Source organism: Aythya ferina (genome assembly GCF_964211825.1).
Source record: "Aythya ferina genome assembly, chromosome: 6".
In the NCBI taxonomy this organism is placed as follows: Eukaryota; Metazoa; Chordata; class Aves; order Anseriformes; family Anatidae; genus Aythya; species Aythya ferina.
Window position 1 is genome coordinate 26,962,168 of NC_140303.1, and position 21,489 is coordinate 26,983,656.

Consider the following 21,489-nt stretch of genomic DNA (forward strand, 5'->3'; position numbering starts at 1 on the left):
GCAACCTGCACTTCTCCAAGGTGTGAGCTCAGAGCCAGAAGTTAATTAAAATTAAGGTGGGAAAACCTATTTCAAAGCAACAATTTATGTTCTACAGAATATAAATCTGGTGGGCCAAATAAATCCATGTGGTTGGTCATGTCCAGTCCAACTGCCATGGGCTGTGGACCAAATCATCTTCAGCAGAACAAAGTGAAGTGTTTCACCATCTGTGAGCAGTGCAGAGGAATGAAAGTCTATTTATCAAGTGGGGTGGGATGCAGAAAGGGAGCACTTCAGCTTTCCTTTTCAGTACTCATTAGTCTATGCTCCAGCTATAGCAGACACACTCATTATATCTGTTTCATAAACTGGTTTTGTGCCAGTTTGTTGTTCTGCACTTAGATGCTTGTTAAATACCCTTCCCATCAGACTGTGTATTTTATGTGCCAGTTCTTTCTGGACTCTGGTATAGAAATTGCATTATTTCTGGCTTGAGTGCTTTAAAGTCCTTCAGTTTTGTTTCTGCGCTTACACCTAACAGCATCTGTCTTCCTAGCCTTGCCTTGTTGACCACAGGGACGAAGGTAGAATGTAAAACAGTACTGAAAACAGAGGTGAATAATTAGTTTTGCAGCAGAGCCATGCCAGGTTTGTTTTTAACTATGTCCACTCTGTGCCTGTCTGTCTCCTTTTGTGTTTTCCATGGTCACTGTGAAGCACCTGTGCTTTGTAAATTGGCCTGACCTCTTACAAACCTCATTTTGCCCCCAATCTTCTTGACCCTAAGTCTAAAGTTCTTTTGATTTCTGCTTTAAAATCATGTAAGTCCCATTTATTTGGGTCTTTGTGCTAGAGATGAGCAAAGGGCAAGCAAAATTAGTTTCTCTGACATTTTTGCCCTTACGATCTTTGCTGGAGTTGCCAACAAAGCTTTTAAGGTGGAATCCATGCGATCCAACCACGTTGCCATTAAGAAGGTCATAGAGCTCATCAGCCCCTCCACTATCTTATTTTTGGAGCTAACTGAAAAGTTAAAAGGATGTAAAGTCTATTCCACTTCTCTTTGCATATTTACAATATGTTAATAATTACAGCTAATGTTCTCAAAGTTAGACTTATTACTTCTAATGGTTCTTGATTCGAAGCATTATGGTATAGCAGTCAGCTTGTCATGGTTTTGACAAACACTTTATCATTCTATTTAAGGAATCTGTATTAATCTTCAAAGAAAAGGGCTTAGTTAATTTAGAAGTCAAGCAGAGAGATAGAAGTCATATGAGCTTTTAGTGCAATAGATATTCATAAAATGTCCCTCATAAAATTGTAGACCTTTGGGACAGATGTAGTAATATAACATTCCTTCTTTTTTTCCTTCTGCACGTCTACTCCCACTGAAGGATGGTCATTAAAAGTAAGTGCTTGTAAATTCAGAGCCACCTGACCTGCCATAAAATGTTTGTTTTTTAAGAATCCCACGTAGAAGAGAAGAAAGAGCAGGACTGTTCGTTGGTAGGTACTATTGCCTGTGAGGGAGCTGATTCAGCTAAGGTTGGGTTAATATTCCTGAATTCAGCAAGACAACTGTCTTAGTCTCAGAGCACTTATTAAATGCTTTTACCTTTACATTTGCAATCTAATGGCAGAATAATGCAGCCTCCTGGGGGAAGGGGGAAAATTCCAGTATCAGGGATATTTAAAATGTCATTGAATAAAAATTGCATGAGATCCTATATACAGAAGTCCATTAGCATGGCACTGTGATAAGACCCATCTCATGCCTTAGATTTCCTTCTACAGAAAAGGAATTCTGGCCTTAACAAGGGCTACTCCATCACCATGGTTGTGGAGCTATTCCTGAACTCCTGTGAACTCACATCTGTCTGATTCTTGAAGCCATCACCACTATTGCCATTTTCATTCCTGCTGACAGTTCCCAGCCTTTTCTTCATAGCACCCTGGAAAGCCATCGGCACTGCTTCAGCTTGCTGGGCACAGGTCCATGAGCAATCAAGAGGGGATTTACATACTTTACTCCAGGAATTGGCTTCTTCTCTTCCTACCCTCTTATTCCCTCTCTCCTAAATGGTAGGCACTTGATATTTATTGGCTATTTTTCCAATAGCATTTGGGCATTCAGGTTTCCATGTATGTGTGTGCAGAAATGCCAGGCTTGGCATAGCCTTGGTGAACTCAAACCCTTTCCATACCCGCACAGGCTGGGTACAGCACTGCCCAGCACAGCTGCCCAGACTCCAGCAGGAGCAAGGACAGAAGAGGCCAGGGCTGCTTGCAGCAGCAACCCCCATTATTTTACTTTCCTGCTTGAGCTCCTTCACCTGGAGATGTTTCTGCACATGGGATGGAGCTCCATGCAGAGATACGTGAGCAAGGTCGGGGGAATTATTCCAGCAGTGGAGGCAAACCAACAGTATGGACATGGCCAGCTGTGCAGGATGGGCAGGGGAGGAAAGCTGTCCCTAGTGTCTGTGCTGTTTTGCCTGTCTTGAGGAACTTGTGATGTGTGGTCATTTTTCTACTATACCATGAGTGTGTTAATTCTTAGGAACAGAGACAAATCCACGTAGCCCATATTTCAAGATTGCAAGATTTCAATTGCAAGATTGACCATGCTTAGTGGTAATCCTGGGTATAACAGACCATTCCAATTCATGCAAGCAGCCCTATGCTAAGCTAAAGGGAGCAAATTGGAGCAAAGCATCCAAGACATCAAGAAATAAAACTGTTTGCTAGCTGTGGAAAAGAGAAAAGACCAGTGTGCCATTAGTGGCCGAGTCTCTTGCAAGGGGAAGGAAATAATTTAAGTGACTATTTTCAAATGATTCTTATGGACCAAGCATGCCCGCAAAGCAGGAGGAGGTACAAACACAATAACCAGAGCCTAGGGGAAATTTCCTTTCCAGCCTGAAACACACGAGCAGCATGACACTGTGTGTGTGATATCTCCTCTGCTTAAAAGGATTCTTAGTATGCAGTTGAGAGACTGGTGCTTCAGTGGACAGGAAAAAAAAATCCTTGGTCAAAACCAGATGCTTGAGACATTTTTTGCTGTATCCTAGCAAAGCATTCCAATGCAAATAAGAAAGATCTCCTGTAATAAAATATCAGTTTTTAAGAAGCTGTTTTTTTGTTTTGTTTTGTTTTTTTTGCATATGTGTTTTTTGGTTTTTGGTTTTGTTTTGTGCTTTTTTTTTTCTTCCTAAAATAATCTCGCAGACCTTTCTGCATAGCAATTCCATTTTTGGAAATTCTGCTTGAAGAGACTTTCTCATGAAATGGGAACATTTGAAGTGAATCATTTAATTTGCTTAACTTAAAGAGGTTCCTATTACATTTAATTTAAAGCTGATTCTCTCTAATTAAAGTTCAAGTCACTCTTAAATATTTAGCCTTGTTAGATGAAGATCCAGGAAATAAAATATAATAATCTTTCCCTTTTCCTCTTTTGCCTTACCTGAAGTATGCTTATTGTGAGTTTTTAGTTTTGAAACACCAATTTTGTTTGAGCTGCCAGCTTGAATAACTTCCAAGCTTCCAACTTTCAAGCACAAATTAGTATTTTAATTTGCAGAACTAGATCAATTAATTCTGTATTATTTTAGAAACTTTCATTACCACAGTTTTGCTGGCAGAGAGAAGCATGGGAGAATTAAATTAATGTTGATTAAGTGATCACTCATACAAATGACCAGCTAAACATACAGCCTACATGTATTTTCATACTTGAGATATTGTGAAATATTGGCATTTTTTGAGAATAACTTTGCTGAGGTTTCTTTGTAAATTGACCTGTTGGCCTGTATCCTCAAACATATGCACCTAGAAGGCAGGACTTTTATATCTGTACTTAGTTTCACGGCTTCATGAACAGTTTCTTAGCTGTCCATGAAAATCAGACCATTTTAGGGGACGCTCCAACTGCAATCAGTCATCCAGTTCCCATGTGGATAAGCTAGAAAATGTGAACTTGATGGCTATCTAATAAGCAAGTACTGTCTGTTTTCACATCAGTTCTCTCCCCCTCGTTTTTTGGCTGGTAGCTATCCATCTTCTGATGATTTTCTTATTTTTTTTAGCCTAACTGGCTATGACACTGGACAAATTACTGAGCATTTCGTCTCCATGATTAATCAGTGAGCTTTTGTTCTTGGCACTGTGTTGCAGCATCGCTTAGTGGATAAATAAATAAATAAATCAGATATTCCTGACAACTGTAAAATGATTAAGGAAAAAAAAAAAGACACATGACAAAAAGTTGAATGATCCCTTCATCACTGTTTAATGTGAAATCAAAAGTACATGTTTTGTTTGGCTTGGATAAGTGCACATGCTAACGTTGAATCAACATTACTGTTTCCTTCTTCCCACTGCACTTTAATCCACTGGTGGTTAGTACGCGGGACTGAGAGACTTCCTTCAGCTGAATTTCAGAAGGGTTAAGTTGGAGTTGCAGTTTCTATTTTGAAATGTGGTTTTCATTTGAAACTGAGGATGTAAAAATGGGCATTGGTCTCAGTGAATCGCTGTCCTGCTTGTTGACCTTAGGGACCAGAGACATTTTTTACCCCTTGCCAAGCTGATGTCATTCAGGGACATTGTCGGATTTATTTCTGCCCATCGCCATAATGCCACAGCACTAACTCGTTGCAAGAGCAAAATCTGTTCTTTACGGAGAGGTCGATGTTCTTGTTTCTGACAGTGTCAGACAAGGCAGCTGCACAAAAACTTCTGCCCAAATGGTTTGACTTGTAGTTATGCACTGTCAGGACAAACCTCAGTTTGCTCCCCCCAGCGTGGGAGAGATGCAGGTCCGGCAGCTGGAACATCTTCACATGCCCTGAGCGGTTCGGGCCTGAGGTCTCAGGGAGGAAAACAAAAGGAATGTTACATATCTCCCAGCTACATTTCTTTTATGTTTTGGAACACAAGGTACAAATCCCGTGCCTGTGTATTTGACCCTGTGTGTTAAATATACAACTTTTCTTAAATTCACTTAAATTTAAGGCAAGATATCAAAGGGCGGATTTTGTCTCAGCCTATGCAAAATGTCCATTTTCATGGCATTGGGTCTGATAGGTATGATAATGCTAAACATGTAAAACTGTGCCTCTATATGTATTTTTCTCTGAGTCCTTCCAGCCACTTAAACTGTGGGTGACCTTTAAATACACACACTTGCTCAGTTCAGGTGGCCCTGATGGAATTATGAATATTTGGGCTATTGCAAAAATTATAAATAATTCCTGTAGTCTTATTCAAGAAAACATATTTCTTGTGTGCGTGCAGTGAGGGGAGATGGAAGGAGACCCCTTAAGGTTCCTACTGAAGAAATGAAAAGCAAAATGCATCCAGCTCCCTTAGCCAAGTCCTGACATCAAAAGGTGCAATTTTGTTGAATGAAATAGGTGTCCCATGTTATCAAGCCTGAGTTTTGTCTCTCAAACCATGTGTGCCAGCAGTCAGATGAAGCATTTCCCTTATCTTTACTTCCATCATTTTATATCTGAAGCCATGCATTTTTTCTAAAACTGTTCTGTCTGCCTGACGACATGGCAGCACAAAACATTGCCATGGGTTGGTAAGGCTCTCCATCCATGGCTAACAAGTGAACGCTCTGAAAACTCCTCTCCAAAATGCCAATCTCGGGAATATTTTGTGTTCTCAAGGTCAGTCTGTTTCCTAACCATTGTATCCTTTTCCTTTCTTTCAGGGTTTTGAAGACCCCAAGGACAAGTAAGCAAATTTACTTCTGTCATATTCTGTTAATGTTTGCAGATTGTGTATTTTTTTTCCTCATATTAAAAAGGACAAAAATTAATGCCCAGCAGCCAAGAATAATGCCTGGGCTCCCCAGTGGCTTCTCCTGGAGGGACAGCCAGTCTGAGGGCATGGGTTTGACTGTGGATTCAGAGCTGCTACTGCCTCATAACATTTATTCATTTGTGTGGTTCTAACTGGCATTTGTGATTGAAACACTTTTGCTGCTCTTGCTGTGCCACCACTCACTATCCTTTAGTATTTGCTGTTTTGACAATATCCCGAGAACAAAGTCTTCATGTACAGCATGTCTAAAAATACTGAATGTCTCCAGCAAAACAAATTATTTATCTATTAAATGGCATATATAGTTCCTGTTTCATATATATATATGTCTAATTATTACATATTACTTATTTCTATATATAAAAAATAAACTCAAAAATGACAGCTTATTTTAAAGGGCAAATTCACATTTTCATGCTCTAAAATGCAAGCACATAAAAGCAGCATTTTCATTTTTTTTATATAGGACTTTAAAAAATGGTAAAGATAATTTAATAGGAGTGGTGTTTTTGTTGTAAAAAAAAAAAATACTTTTGGAGAAAAAAAAAAAACGTTCACTTTCTAACTTCCATAGTTGGACATAACAAAAAGATTTTCTGTAGTGAAGATATCTGTAATGATTTCACATCTATTTCTACTGAATGGCATTAATGTAAGTTTGCTCAGGGTGAGACAGGTGACAGTAAAAGAGACTGATGTCTGAAAGATGTTGTTCTTGCTCCTTATCATGTTTCTCAGGCTGCCAGTCAGGACTCAGCAGCTCTAGGTCAGCTAAATGCCTCTGTGGGCCCTAAGTCATCTAGTTTTGGGAAAATTCAGATTATGATGGCAGAGCACTGATAGCAACTCCCTAAAAGGAAAGGGATGTGATAAGATTGAACATGGCAATACTAGGAATCATTCTCTCCTTCCCTTGCCCTTCAATACAAACTCAATTTTAATAACATTTAGCTCTGTGCACCCTGGGATGTTTTGCCAGTGGTACAAGGTGCCTAGGGAGAGTCTTACATCCGTATCTGCTGTGAACTCAGTTGGTATTAGGTATACTTGGGAGAGAAAAGATGTAACAGATTATAAAAAAAAATAATCCTTAGGAATACAGAAATTTTAAGTATTCCTCATGAAATAGGATCTATCCTTATAGTTTGTGCAAGAGATCATAAATTCACCTGCCTTGGTGTTGGCCCACAGATGAGTCACTCAGTGAGTGAGGAACAACACCTCCACAGGTGCTCCAAGGACCATCATGTCTCTCCTCCATCCTGCAGTTTGCAAAGGTTACTTGAGTTGTTATCGCCAATAGCTAAGCACTGGAAAGGATTGCTCTGTATTTACCAGTGCTGATTCAGTGTGACCCCATCTTGTACAGATTGAAGGCTTTTTGCCATTCTGCTCAGCACCAAAAGAAGCTCCTAATTGCCTCAGATTCTCTTGATGCTGCAGTCTGTTTAATTCAGGGACAAAGGTTTGGAAAAAAAAAAAAAAAAACTGTAGAAGGAAATGTTCATGGTGACACTGTCTAAAATCAGATGGCTAAACCATGTCAAGCATTCAGTCCAGTGCTTTCACATGCAGAAATACAGCTCTTCTCTGACAGCAAAGATGAGGCACCACAGATCTCTGAAAACAGGTCCTGACACTTACATGCCTAAATGCAGATTTAGTTATTGAATCTAGGCATGAAGCATTTAAAATTATGGCATACATGTAGTTTTGGCACTGGTCGCACTCTTCATTTGCAGAAAGTAACCGAATCAGCAGAATGTTTTTGGATTACTCTGAAGCCAGCATCTCTGGGTTAATTGCTGGCTTTCACATGTGCAAGCAGAGTGCAAAAGCTGCTCCGAGCTCTGTTCGTGCTGTTCCTGTCCCTTGCAACCATTTTCTGTTGGCTGCATTTAGAGAGATCTCAACAGTGCTTTTAAGAGGTGTTTCTGAAAGTTTCACAGGGGCCTGAAATCCCTGTTTTTCCCCCCACATGCTATCAATATATCAATAAGCATCTCAACATACAAATCTCATTTGTCTATGGCAGTACCTCAGCTCTGACTTACAGGCACTGCCTCCAGGGCTCTCCTTAGCATGGGGAAAAAATGTCTTTTGATTTAAAACATGCAATTATGAAGACGTACCCAAACTTTCTGTACAGCAATTAGTTGGGGTACAACAGGCAGGGTGCTTGGCTGCAGAGCCATCCCAGAAGCTAGGTATATGTAGGTTATCAGGCTTCCCTGCAGTTTGTGCGAGTGTGGCTGCCTCATGATGAGTGTCCCAGCAAGGTCACTTAAAACCTGCAGGCATGTTTCTATATAAGCTGCAACCACAGAAGTCATTGTAGTATGAGAAATGCCTTCCGCAGCATAAGAACGTTACAGAACTGGAGACAGCCAAAGCCAAAACCCCAGCAGACAATTTTTTTTCTCCTCTTCATGTTTTCCTGAGTGATGCTGTTGAACTGGAGCTCGAAATGTGACTGAGGTTCACCAAGATGCTGAGCTGACTTTTTTGTTCCACTTCTGGGGGAAAATGTATTGCCTCTCTCACATGTGGTATGAAAAGACTAAATGTGAATGGCCCACATGTGTAAATAACTCGCAGGATCTTGGAAGACATTCTGTAAATACAAAGCCTAATAATTTCCTTGCTCATTTTTATTAGTCCAGAAGACAGACTTGTGAGGACTGAATGAAAATAAGCAGCCTCTTCTTGAGTGCTTAAGCAGATGTGCTTCCTCTGAGGAAGCATCTAGAAGTAAATTGAATTTCCTGTCCTTCTAGGGACAAAACTACGTTTTCATTTCAAAGCAGAATATATGACCTTCAAGGAATTAAATAACTCTAGAGTCCAAAAGTAAAAACAACTCTGGACAAGGTGGTGTTTTGTGGCCACTGCTGGGACGCCGATGTGTTGGTATGGCCTAGCTGTGGTGTCGGCACTTCAGATGGCAGGCTGGGCAGGAGCAGGAGGGCAACAGGCCCATGGGCTCGGTCTGCCTTTCCCTTGGTGAGAAGTATGTGGCAGAGTAGGGACACGGAGTGACTCCACAAGTCTGGCTACATTCTATAAAAAGCTTTTGGAGAGCCTTTCCTCTGAAAAGGGGCCTTTAACCCCGAGCACAAAGTCACGTCCTGGTTTGCAGGCTACTGCAGCACAGCCTTGGGCATTGCGCCCTGTCCTGCAGCGCAAACAAACCCCCAGAAAACAAAGCAGTGCAGCTTCCCATCTTGCTCATCAGACCCCGGGACTTTTCTCCAGAGTGCCGAAGGTGAAGGTCACACAACATGAGCTAGGAGCTGCATTCACATCGTGGGATTTGCACACAGAAATAGTTCTTCATTGGAATATGCCCCCACGCTACTTCTGTGTCCTTGGCAATCCTGTAAGCAGAGCAGAAAAACAGCGCTTCAGGATCAGCTTTTAATTTCTGCCTGTGGCTAGTTTTAAGGCAGGCCATTAAAGTGACAGCATCAAGTCATTAAAATCCTGTTAGATTTAAGAACTAGAGATTTTTGGGAAGTGCTTCAGGTTTCATGATACTCAGCGTGGAATGCCTCAGGGCAATTAAGTTTTCGGTGTTATTTTTTTCAACAGTATTTGAAAATCAGCCTCATTTTTCTGAAGCTGTATCGAAAATAAACTGGTGCTAAAGATTATAAGCAATTTAAAAATCTTCTTCCACATGTTTGGAAAGCAGAATCTAATTTATGTTGTATTTTCTTTTGCTACCTTTTTCCTATCTCAAGTGAATTAAGTAAATATCTTAAAGACGGGAAATTTTATCTGGTTTATGTTTCTCTTACTCATATATAACTGCATAAAAGGGAGGCAGTGAGTAGTCAGGCCACATTTTTCCCTATGTTTGTTCTATGAACAACTTTTTTCTCAAAAGTGGAGAATTGTTCAAGTTCAGAAATTTTCACAGACATATTTACAGAAATGATTATTGAGAAGCAGTGAATGTGGCTGGTTACATAGATTATTTTGCCAGTTCAGGCAATAACAGATAGGACAGCAGGGAAATGCAGCAAAGAATAAGTCCAAGAACAAGAGGAGGGAAACTACTGCCTAATTTTGAGAAGGAAGGACAGTAAAGAGACTTCAAAGCAAGAAAACAGCTCCCTGATGGATGTAGTATAGGGGAAAAGAAAAGAAAAAAAAAGAAAAAGAAAAAAAAAAAAAAAGCAAAGCCAAATAAATCCTTTCACTGGTGGACTGGCAATGAGCTCTACAGCTGGTGTAATTTTCCTCTCAGCTCATGATCCATTTTCCAGCTCAAAGTTGTCATAAGCAAAATGCCATTAACCTACAGTTTGTTATACAGTGAGATGATAACATGTGGTGAAGAGGGGGCAATTATCTTGTCCTCTTATGTTCTTTTTCTCTTTTTTTCACATCCTCAGGAATACACAGGAAAGCATGAACCCAGAAGATGAAGTGGATGAGTTTCTGGGCCGGGCCATCGATGCCAGAAGTATTGATCGGTTACGCTCTGAGCACGTCCGCAAGTTCCTCTTAACATTCAGGGAGCCTGACCTGGAGAAAAAGGTAATGCTAGCTAATACTGCAACTTGTCAGGCTTGCTGTGAGTTTTAATTTTCCTGCATAAGGTCAAGCTTTCATATCTATAGATTAAGTAAGGTTTTAGGTGTTGGACATAGGACCGTGGTCTTAAAAATACTGTACTTCATCATGGAAGCCATAATATACGCATCTCTAGAAAGCCACAGTCATCTGCAGGGAGCACTGGGCAGGAAAACACATGACTATGCAGTGATGAGCTGTAAAGGGAATACAGAATAAACCAGATTTGTTCCTCTGATCTTGAGGCATCCAAACTGAGCTTGTCCCCTTATCTCCTTCAAGTCACTGGAGGAACCTGCTTCAGCCTGCCTGAGATCTGACTCACCTCTGGAGGAGCTTTTCCCTGCCACCCAGGGAGCCCCAGCTGCTACTGAGGTTCACTGGGTTGCAATCCATATTCTCTTTCTCTTTGGGAACCAATTTTAAGCAACAATTAGACTTCTCTCTGTCATACGGATTTGAAAGAGGAGAGGAGCAGACCTGGGGCTCCTAAATAGCTGATTGCTTCCTGATTTCATTTCAGTTATCTCTGTGTTGTGGTGAGGCAAAGGTCTTTTTACTTTCTGCATCTATCTAATAGAGACAACATCAGCTCTGGTAGGCAGTGAAGTTAAATTCAGTTAATTCCAGAGGCACCTGGCTGCTACTATTAAGGCTGCCATATGAACTGTTGTTTTTTAATTGCCCAGAGAAAGCTGAAGTTTACATTTTTATTTTTCCTTTTTTTTTTTTTTTTTTTTTAATCCAAATCCTTGGGATACTTGAGCGGTATTCAGGTTAAACTCACCATTTTATTGGATAAATCTTCAGTAATTAAGTTTGCACTAATTATTTCATTATTTTATTTATAAATACTCTTTCAATTACAAGAATTGCAACCTACTACAAAAGCAAACTTTTTCAGGATTTATAGCTGTTCAGTGAATTTGCGTGGGATTGAATAAAAGCACAAGCATGTAATTTACCCCCACTCTTTCTCTTCAATTTTATAGCTGAAAACTGCTAGGGAAATTAGTGGTTCACCTGTTCTGAGCACCTTTTATTTCTTGGTTCAAACTTTGAGACCGTCTGTACTGAGAACCATGCTTCAAGCTAAATAAAGGATCTTTGGGAATCAGATGCAGCTCCCATGTGACTGATATGTTGACAAGTAGTTGGAGTGAGTGACTGTGTGAAAACCACAGCATCCTTGCACTATCATTAGAATGAGCCAAGCTGTCTGCACACACACACACACACACACACACAAAAAAAAAAAAAAGGAAAGAATAAAAAACAAACACAAAGGTTTTCTCATTAGCAGCATTCATCCCTGTTGTAAACTTCCCATGAAAGAAGTTTATGTCTGATTATGATCACCTGGTATCCTGGTCCCAGTTAATCTGTTTCTGTTTCTTGTGTCCAAGTTGTGAATCCTGTCTCCATCCAGCTGTGTGGGTTTGTTCCCTGGCATTTTGGAGCTCTGTAAGGGTTCAAGCCCTCACAGCTTGTGCAGGGAGAAGGGGAATTTGTAATGTTGGTCTTTTCCTACCAACAGTGCTTTCCAAGGACCTAAATGGAAGCCAAGAACGAAGTTTTTGTTGGGAAAAGGCAGTCAGCCAAATTTCCCACTAACATAACTTTGCTTGCTTTTTTTGCAGTACTCCAAGCAGGTGGATGACAGGTTTGGAGCCTACGTGGCTTGTGCCTCCCTAGTCTTCCTCTTCATCTGCTTTGTTCAAATCATAATCGTGCCACAGTGAGTATCTTTTCATCCCTTTGCTCCCATCTGCTCTCCTCCTGTATTCTGGCCTACTTTTCTTTGTTGATTTTTTTTTTTCTTGAGAGCTCAGAGCACCAAGGAGAAAGGAAAATGCTTAAATAATTCATGCTCAAGTGATGCATGGTGCTTATTGTTTTCACTCATTTCTAGTACATATTAAACTTCCTCACTGGCACGTGAGGATTTGTGTTTTGCTAATGTGATTCCTCTTACCATTTACCTCCATCTTAGGAAATTCATTTCAGCACATTTATAAGCCTGTGGAAAACAAATATCACTAAGCTGGAAGGATTGCCTACTAAGGCATAATATGCATTCACAAAATGAAGCTAGTCTGTCCTCTTATCTAAATGCAGTAGGACAGAGAGGTGAAAAGGCCATCACAGCTTCCTTGCTCAGAGTGCTGAGGTCTCAGGGTCTACTTCAAAGGTGAGGTATAACCTGTTGTGTATTTATTCTTCTGGACTCAGACTAGCAATGCAAGAGGAAAGGTACAGAAGGCTATATGTGCCTAAGCTTTGGGTAGCTCACCCAGGATTTAAGGGATGCAGTCATTTCTTTGCCCAGGCAAGAGAGGGACTGGAGTGGAATAAGCTCCTCGGGGCTGTGGGGCACAGTGCTCTTGGACCACTGCAGTGTATTCCTGCGTCTGAAAGGCACAGTGTAATCCACTGGATCTCTTCCAGAAGTGAGCTCTGCAGCCATGGTATTTCTTCTCAAAGAGCTCATAAAAAATCTCTTGAAATTAAAGCATGTTGGTATTTCCTGTGCTCTCATCTAGTAGCAATAATATATCATTCACTGAGCACTGCTGTGTTGGAAATAAATTCAGAGTTAGTCATTTTTAATCTGAAGGACAAGATCTCAGAAGCTCTAACAATGCTCCAAATTCATCTTCATTACAAGAAGACAAAAATTGTTTAAAGAGAGTTCCAGTACTATTGTCTGTCATTACAACTGCTCTCTACTTCTATTCACAGTGCAGTTCTTTTCAGAGTAGAGATTGGTTAGTACCATTCAGATGAGATATTCAGAAGGTCACAGAAATAGTGCGTGGTCTGATGTTTGAGGTCGTTCACTCTCCCAGGCAAGAGGACATTCACTTCTGCTCACAGAAGTATCGGATCAGCAATAACATCAGTACAAATGCACTGTGTAAACAGACAGCTCCGCTTTGGGAATCTAGAGGTTCAACATTGAAACCAGATAAATTCCAGCAATTAATGCTAATGGCCAAAACTATTCTTTGAGAGTTTGGCCTCTTTAGTGATGAGGCTTACACTTTGGATCTGGTGACTGGATATTACTGCCTGGAGTTCACACATGCAGAGGCCCTCTACCAGCCTTTCTTGTACTCATCAAACTCCCTAAGCAGCCACCAAACTGTCTCCATAAAACCCAGTTTAACATTTAAATGACAACTTGACAGTTTCTGATCTGCAGCAACCATATGGCTGACTTTTGTATTATGCAGGAGCCAATCCCTCATGGCAGTGTGGTGTAAATGTCACACTGCTCCATCTCCTTCCTCGTGTCCTGTAATGGGGTGGTTATTTAATTATTTGGTAAGTTTTTTAGCATTGTAAGGTAGCTTGGCCAAAGATAATTGGGTTAGAGAGTAAATAAAATTTTGTGTTCTAACTGCAGGTCAGATATACTTTCCCTCAACTTTTGGTTTGTCTTTCTTGATATTTCAGTTGCATAGTTTTGGTCTTCTGTTGAAGGTAACAGATAAGCAGCAACAGAAACCACAGGAGTGTATGTGTCACCATCAGGGCTTCATCAAAGACACAATGTGGAATTTGAATCTGACACTAGAGACAAAATGGCAGTGGTAATTTATGATGATAAAGAGGAATAGCTTTAATGAATTTCACAAAGGCTCAAACAGTGAATTAGCAAGTACAATTATCTTAGTAGTCATGAGAGAACACAGAGACCAGCTGGCTTTGGTGTGGTTAGCCTTAATGTCACGTTGCAAGAATACTTCCTTTAAATTATGAACAAGGCAAACTCCTGGGAGGGGGCCTGTCCTTTCATACTGAGACCAATCACTGTGAAATTGTTGTTGAATATCTTCATGATCAAAACACATCAAAATGCATAGTACAAAGTTGGCCCTGGGGTCCTGTTTGTACTTCAAAGTTGAGAGGAACAGAGAAAACAGAAGAACATCTCAAGCTGACCAGGCTAAAGCTGTTTTCCCTGTCTGTCCTCGTGCCATGGTTGCTTCCATCCCATACACAGGACAGAGCGCAGACATGGCAAAAATAGTTAGCTATCCCCACCAAGCTTTTCCCTTGTGTGTTCCCTCATAAAAAGCACCAGGTATCCCAGCAATTCCTGAAGCACAAATAAAGGGCACAAATAAGAGGGTTTCATCAGCTTAACATGAAACGTGCCTCCCCTGCAGATTTCACGTGCACTCAGCCTCACTGCAGTGCGCAGCACACTTTCCTTCCTGAGGTCCCCTACCCACAGCCAGACAGGGCTGACCCACCATAACAGATTGTTCCATCATCTCCTCAAGCATGGGAGATATTTCTTAATCCCTCTGCTGTCACCCTGGCAGGAAGGTGATTGCTGTAAAAGATACAGCATTCTCTGCTCTGCAGCCTGCGTGAGTAATTCAAATAGGGCAGAGTATCTGTTGGTATTCAAGGCACCTCGTATCTCCTACTGCTATCCTAATTGGAAAGCCTGTGCAGTGTGTCATAGCTTGTACAAATGTCATAGTCTTGAGAGCAGAGCTGTAGCTCTTCTATATGATGTGCATTAAAAAGAAACCTCCTTGCTTTCAGCTCTACGTTTATGCTGGGTTTTTACCTGACCTGTTTCCTGATCCTGACCACAGTGGTGTTTGTTTCGGTCATTTACTCCTGTGTAAAGGTGAGTAACGTGGTTTCTTTGTAAAGTCCTTTGCCAAATCTAAGTGGTTCGGTAATCTGTTTCTTCAGCTAACATAGCATGTTTTGTTAGCCACCCTATCCACACTATGTGACAAGGGTTACAGAAAAAGCCTTTGATAAGACAGAACGAACTGCAAACAGATGTTAGGGTTGGCATCTCTTTAGCTCAGCAAGCAGTAATCACTCTGTGGATCTGCATGTCTATTAAGTCCCCTGCAGGCACTCTCATATTGATATAAGAACACATTTCCCAATGTGGAACAAAACACTGACCATTCGTTTCCTCCCTGTAAACTTCCTGCGGCGTAGCCTGTGTACTGTCCCCTGCTGCATATGCATGTTTGGGTAGGCAGATTATCAGAAGCAGAATATCATCAAGGAAAAATGTCCTGAGGGGAAGTAAAAGCCATAAACATATATAACTTTATCAGCCATTCTCAGATGACTATACAGAGCTTCCAGCATTTAGTGAGCTCTTTCTTGTAACTGGTTTTGGTAAGCAGAGAAATACATTGTGTGAAATCTGAAATCATGCTAATTATTGTTGGCGTTCTGTGGCAAAATGGCCATCAGTGCTTTGGAAAGGGTGATACACTCATCTTTTTCACACAAAGGTATTTGTATTAAAATGCTCATGCTAGTTGATTGTATCTGCTGTTTTGAGGTTACTTCCATTCCACACATGGAGATTCCATACATTCCAGTGTCTGAACCTGGAAAACATACAGATTCGGGCACCTCAGCACAAGCTCACCTTTGTTACTCAGAGCTTGGAATAAAATAGCTCAGTAGCATTAATTTTTCTGCAGAAGAAATAGTCAGGTAACAGATTATGTCAGATAGATGATTTGCCTCATTTTAGTTATCTTCTCTGTGCCATTTTTAATAGTTGAAGGTGGGTGCTTTTGACAGACTTACACCTTTCACATCTTTTTGATTTTTGAAAGTTAGATTTGAAGAATTAAGCTTTGCCCTCTCATTTAATAAGAGCTGTGAAAGAAGCTTCAGGTTATATTTGAACTTAACAGCTCATGGGGCTTCCCTTGGGCTCATGACATTTTTAAAGGGAGCCAAGTGCAGCATCTCATGAGTCCTGCTTGTTTACCATCAATGAGACTTACAAGTCAGAGATAACAGTGCTAATAGAAAGGCTTGGGTCCCTTGAGCTGAGAAATGGTATCCACTGATGCCTGGTTATATTTGGTGTGTCCATTACATGTGAAGGTGCTGTTGAGTGTCATTACTTTATGAACTGCGCAGAGCTGTGCTGGAGCTATTTTACACTGCAGTGTCACAGCAGAACCATCCCAACACACTGGCAGCCAGGCAGAGCCAGACCAGCACACCAGCTCACCTGTGGTGCTGTGCAATTACTAGGCCAAGAGCTGCAGCAGACCCAGACCCCTGAAGGATTCGAGGTGGCGGATTTGCCACGAGACAGATTTCAAAGTGCACGGTTGTTTGTCACACGCTGGCTTTTACAAGCTTAGACTGCCTCCATGTACTGACAGCAGCACTCACTTCTGGCATAATTCAAAGGTCTGATTTTGCTTTGGAGCTTTTTGGTTTATTTAATATTATTACTTATCTTAATGACGAATTTAAAAGGCACATAGCATTCTTCAGTCCGTGACTGTGGGGAATGTTCAGTCTTGCTTTCTTTGCCTTGACCTTCCGAGTTCCTGTAGAAGAAGTCTGTTCACTGGTGCCTGCAACCAGTTTTAGTCTGCTTTTGCCTCAGTGGACAGGCTTTGGAAACACAAGACATCGGAATGGATTCAGACTAATATCAGAATTTAACAGGATTTTATGAAGTGTTCTGAAAAGCGAGCTTTCAGCATTCTGTCCTGGGCTCACAAGGTGCTCTTGTATAACAGTGAGGTCAGTGCCTTATATGCACAAATTGCAAATGTTGAAAACAGAGAGCTTTCTAGCTCCAGTACCTTTTTGATTACCTCATTTTAGTGCTCCAAATTAGCCTTGGCTGACAACATCTGATTAAGAGATGGCTTTTTTAGGGGACAGGTACTTCTGCTGTATGGTTGCGTTGTCAGCTACCTGTATGTTGGCAGCAGCTCCCAGCAGTTGCAGCCTACTTCTGTCATTGAAGATTTTGTTGTTTCACATCAGAGTTTTTTAATCAGCATGTTTACCCAGCCCCTGGTTAAGGGGTAGTACTTTATTCCTGTGCTGCACATTGCTTCAGGAAGCCTTTTTACAAATACACACAAGGAAGGCAGGTACTTTTACAGAACCTTTAGATAAAATTTTAAGACACAGAGATGTCAGCCTTATTTGTTTTGTTTCACACTCGGATGTGGGATAGGAAAGCATGTATTTTACATACCAGTGGTTTCTTCCATACAAAGTCAGAAAGCAGGTGTCCTCCTCAGGATAACAGTATAAGCATAACTTTTGCCTGCTTGCTGTGTTGTTATATGATAAGTGACTCTTTTTCCTTCCTTCCTTGTTGTGGCCTCTCCAACTCAGGCTTTGACAGTGGCCAGCAGGCTCTTTCAGGACAGCTTGATCATGTTTTATTTTCTTTTGCTGTCATTATTATCTTCTACTATAAAATTCTCCACGGACTAGAAGTTGATCCTGGACCTGCCAATGCAGCCAGCTTGGCTTTCCAAGTTTCTTCAGCTGTAATAAACAAGAGAGTTCCAGTTCTTCACTTTGATACTCCATGAAGACTTGGCCACCGTGAGATGGTTTTCCTTCCCAACAGAGTCTAAGGTCATGGGAACCAGGGTCCCTTTGCAAATACTCCACTGTCAGACATCTGTTTTGCTGCTAACTTATCAAGTTTGTATTCTTTCTTAAAATCCTTAACTCCTGGTATATAAACTGCTGTGTGGAATTTAACTTCTTGCATGTTCCTGGGAGCATGTGTGAGAGAAATTTCAAGTTATCCCTTAGTCTCTTTCAGAGATTAAGATAGGATTTTGCGACTGTGGTTTTGCATAGGGCCAGTTTGCCTACTTGTTTCTCTGTCTCCGAAGGCTGCACTAGAAGCTCCTATTTTATTTTTTTTTTCTTCTCAGGCAAGGGAAAAATACTTCTGAAAACTGTACTTTTTTATAGACTAATAAATCTCTGTGAAATAAGTTACATAAATGGACTTGCAACATCAAGTTGCCTGGAGATATTGTCTTTTACTCCAGAAGCATCTTAATGTACTTCGAAATGACTCAAAGGCTTTTATTACAAATTGAAAAATCAGAACTTAAAGACCTCCTATTTTTTTTTCATCTCACAGAACAACAGCAATTATCTAAGCAGTTTTCCATGTCCACAATATATCTTAAGAAGATAAAAAGGACAAATATTACTCTTCTGTCTGTGATCAGCTGTTACTGCAAAGTACAGTTTTTATTTATTTTTTGTCATGCAAATGAATGGATGATGTGGATCATTTTCAATGTAGCACTAGTACTTGTTGCTTTTTAAATTTGGATTTTCGCCTGTACAACAGTGCCTGATTTCCCCTTCTGCATTCACTGTGTACTTGCATGCTCTCTCTTATGGGAACTGAGGTCATCCTGCAGCATTTATGCATTTCAGTGTACAATGAACTGGAATTGACTAGAGAGCCCAGTTTCCTCTTTCCCACTGTGGCTATTTTTCCTGGCATGGAAATTTTAAGAGGGCTAACAAGTGGTCTCAAGTTTCTGTGGCAACCCAAATATGAATCTTGGATAGCCAAATGACAGAGTCCCCAAAATCACACTTCCCTTCCATCCCATTTCCCAGGAGATGCCTGTGCATGCTCAGAGGTGCCATTTCATCAGACCCTCCTTCTCTGTATCATTCTTCACTAAGGCACGATTTGAGCTGTATTAACAGGAGTAAATGATGCTGGGCAGTGCAAAATCAGAGGGCTGACCAGCAACAGGGAACAGATTTTCACTGTACCGTAACATCCTGATTCTTCTCCTTCTTTTACTAGGATAGCAGGATTCTTTTTTTCAGTGGAGAATGGGAGAAAAAGTCATCCACTTTTCTTTTCTTTCTTGTTTTTCTCTTTTTGTCTTTTTTTGGGACTGTTATACCCCTGACTTGTAGATGCTTTATGGAAGGAATGCTGCTAGAGCAGAGCTGACCTGTCAGAGCTGAGACAGGTTCTCCATTTCTACCACAGAAGTCCTCCAGACTGCAAGTGTTCCTGTTGCTGGATCTGCCTCTAACATGGGGAGAGGTTTGCAGAGTTACAGAGCCTGCATGAAGGCTGTTCCTAAGGCAGAGACTGCTCAGATGTGCGGCCCAGCTGTGCTGCTGTGCTCTCCATTGCAATCCTAACCTCCTGTGGTTTCTGGCATTTGTTACCTCCTCAGGACTTTTTCCATCTGCACTTGTTTACTGACCTACGATTTTCCCTATTTTGCCTAATCTTGGTAATGAGAACCAAGATTAATACAAAGAAAACATGCTTTCATTAGACTTTAAGTGTCTTCCACTGATAGCTTTGCTTGATATCTCAGGCTTGGTTCGAAGTCAGGCTTTTTTTTGGGATCATTGGCAGCAGGGGCTTGAGCCAAGATCCACAACAAAGTGCTCCTGAGTTTTATTTAGGTGCCTGATTTCCCAGAGATTACAGAAGGAGGCTTCCTCAGCCTGAAGGATTGTATAAATTTTCAGTGAATTTCAATCAATTCTCAACCAATAAGTCAGGACCCCAATTTCCCCTTTCCACCCTGCTACCCCAAACAGAGACTTGCCCTCTCCTCCCTCCTGAAGTTCACACACACTGGTGAAATTGGCTCCTTAGACTCTCGCCATGTCGGCCTCTCTTTCCCTCTGTAAAAGTCAGCAGCTAATCAGTGCTTCAGTCACTCTAACGCTTCGTAATTACGTTGTAGGGTCGCTGTGTGGGAAGCTATGCATTGACAAAACGTTGCATCTCTGAAGATGTAAGAGTGAAGGATAAAAGGGAAAAGCAGGACTTTTAATAGAAACATTAGTCATCGTTAAATTGCAGTGCCGTGTCGCTGTGCTGCTTGCTTCTTTGTGTCTCTAAAAATACCCTCTAGTGGCTTGGTTATTCACACGGTCTGCGGGTACAGGAAGGAGAGTTGGATTCTGGAAAACTTTGGCAGTCCTCAGCAGAGCCCCTGTCCAGAGAGGCAGAGAGGGGAAGGGCTCTGCAGGGCTGATGCTCTCCTGTCAAAGGGTGGTGTGCTCAAGGATGTTCTGTGTCCAGCTCTCGCTGCTCCAGCCCTCAGTTGTGCGCTGGATTGGTGGTGCTGAATGGAGAGGAGTTCGTTTCAATGCCTTCTGGACTTCTCTGGTAACTGCTGCAGAGCAAGGAGTCCTCATCGATGCTGAGGTGTGACCCTTGCTGCAGACCACACCTGGTTAGTCTAGCTTCAACGCAGAGATAGTTTCTACCTAGGGTACAGGGCAGCACCTGAAAGCAAAGACTGCTGCAGGAGTATGGTTAGAAGGCAATTAGAAGAAATCTAACATTGATAATAGCTAATCTCTGGAACAGACTATTTAGGGAAGCTCTGTGATTGCCCCTACCAGAGGTTATTTTTAGCCCTCTGTGTCTGTGGTGCCGAGTGTTGCAGATGAGACGAGGCCAGCTGGTTTCTCCAGTGAGGGTGTAACACAGCACGAAGCTGGCCAAGACTTTTTAAATGTGTTTCTGAAATGGCACCGGAAAGTGCTGTGGTATCGCTTCTTCATCAAAGGGATATAACACATTTTTTTTTCATTTCTGCTTTTTAAAAATTTTAATCCAGTAATTTACAAGCTCCTTGTTATTTCAGTTACAGGTGGTTGTGGTTTGCTTCTCACAGCAGGATGAGTGCAGGCCTGTAAACAGTGCTGTCTTGGCTCACAAACTGAGATCAGGCAGAAGTCTTTCCACTAGGAAGGAATAAATAGATTTGGCCACCAAGCTGTCACGTTCCTGCTCCTCTTTGTCCCAAAGCTGCCATCCCTACAGCCATTGTCTGACCCCTGTGCAGCATCCACGCAGACACTGCACTGGAGGATGTGGGCAGTTGAAATGCAAGTTGTAATCTGTAAAATAAGCAATGATTTTACATGTTTAGATAATCATTTTATTTATTTTTTTTCTTCCACACCCAGCTTTTCCCAGCTCCACTCCAGACTCTTTCTAGGAAGATTGTACAGTCCAGGACCAATAGTACCTTAGTTGGAGTCTTTGCCATTATCCTGGTTTTTCTATCTGCCTTTGTCAACATGGTATGTGCATTATTTCCCTTGACCCACTCAGTTCTTTACAGTTTTCTTATTAGTGCTCTGCAGCATTATAACCCTTGCAACCACTGGGTTTAATGTAATCCTGCCTAATGCTTACAGCATCTGAGGTCAGCCCCCTTTTGCTTTTTGGGCACAGAAAGGAAATGGGAGCCAGGCAGCTGCATACCTATAGCCTATTTT

At 41.4% G+C, this 21,489-nt stretch overlaps 1 protein-coding gene across 3 annotated transcripts in view; it reads left to right on the top strand.

The window, feature by feature from the left end:
• Positions 1-21,489, top strand: part of ADCY5 (adenylate cyclase 5) — a 215,419-nt gene that overhangs the window by 177,464 nt on the left and 16,466 nt on the right. For all 3 annotated transcript variants that reach the window (XM_084524658.1, XM_084524660.1, XM_084524659.1), the window contains exons 9-13: positions 5,711-5,733; positions 10,224-10,368; positions 12,045-12,142; positions 14,968-15,055; positions 21,175-21,291. In XM_084524658.1, coding sequence (XP_084380784.1) covers positions 5,711-5,733; positions 10,224-10,368; positions 12,045-12,142; positions 14,968-15,055; positions 21,175-21,291 — 471 coding nt within the window. The remainder of the gene's footprint in view (positions 1-5,710; positions 5,734-10,223; positions 10,369-12,044; positions 12,143-14,967; positions 15,056-21,174; positions 21,292-21,489) is intronic.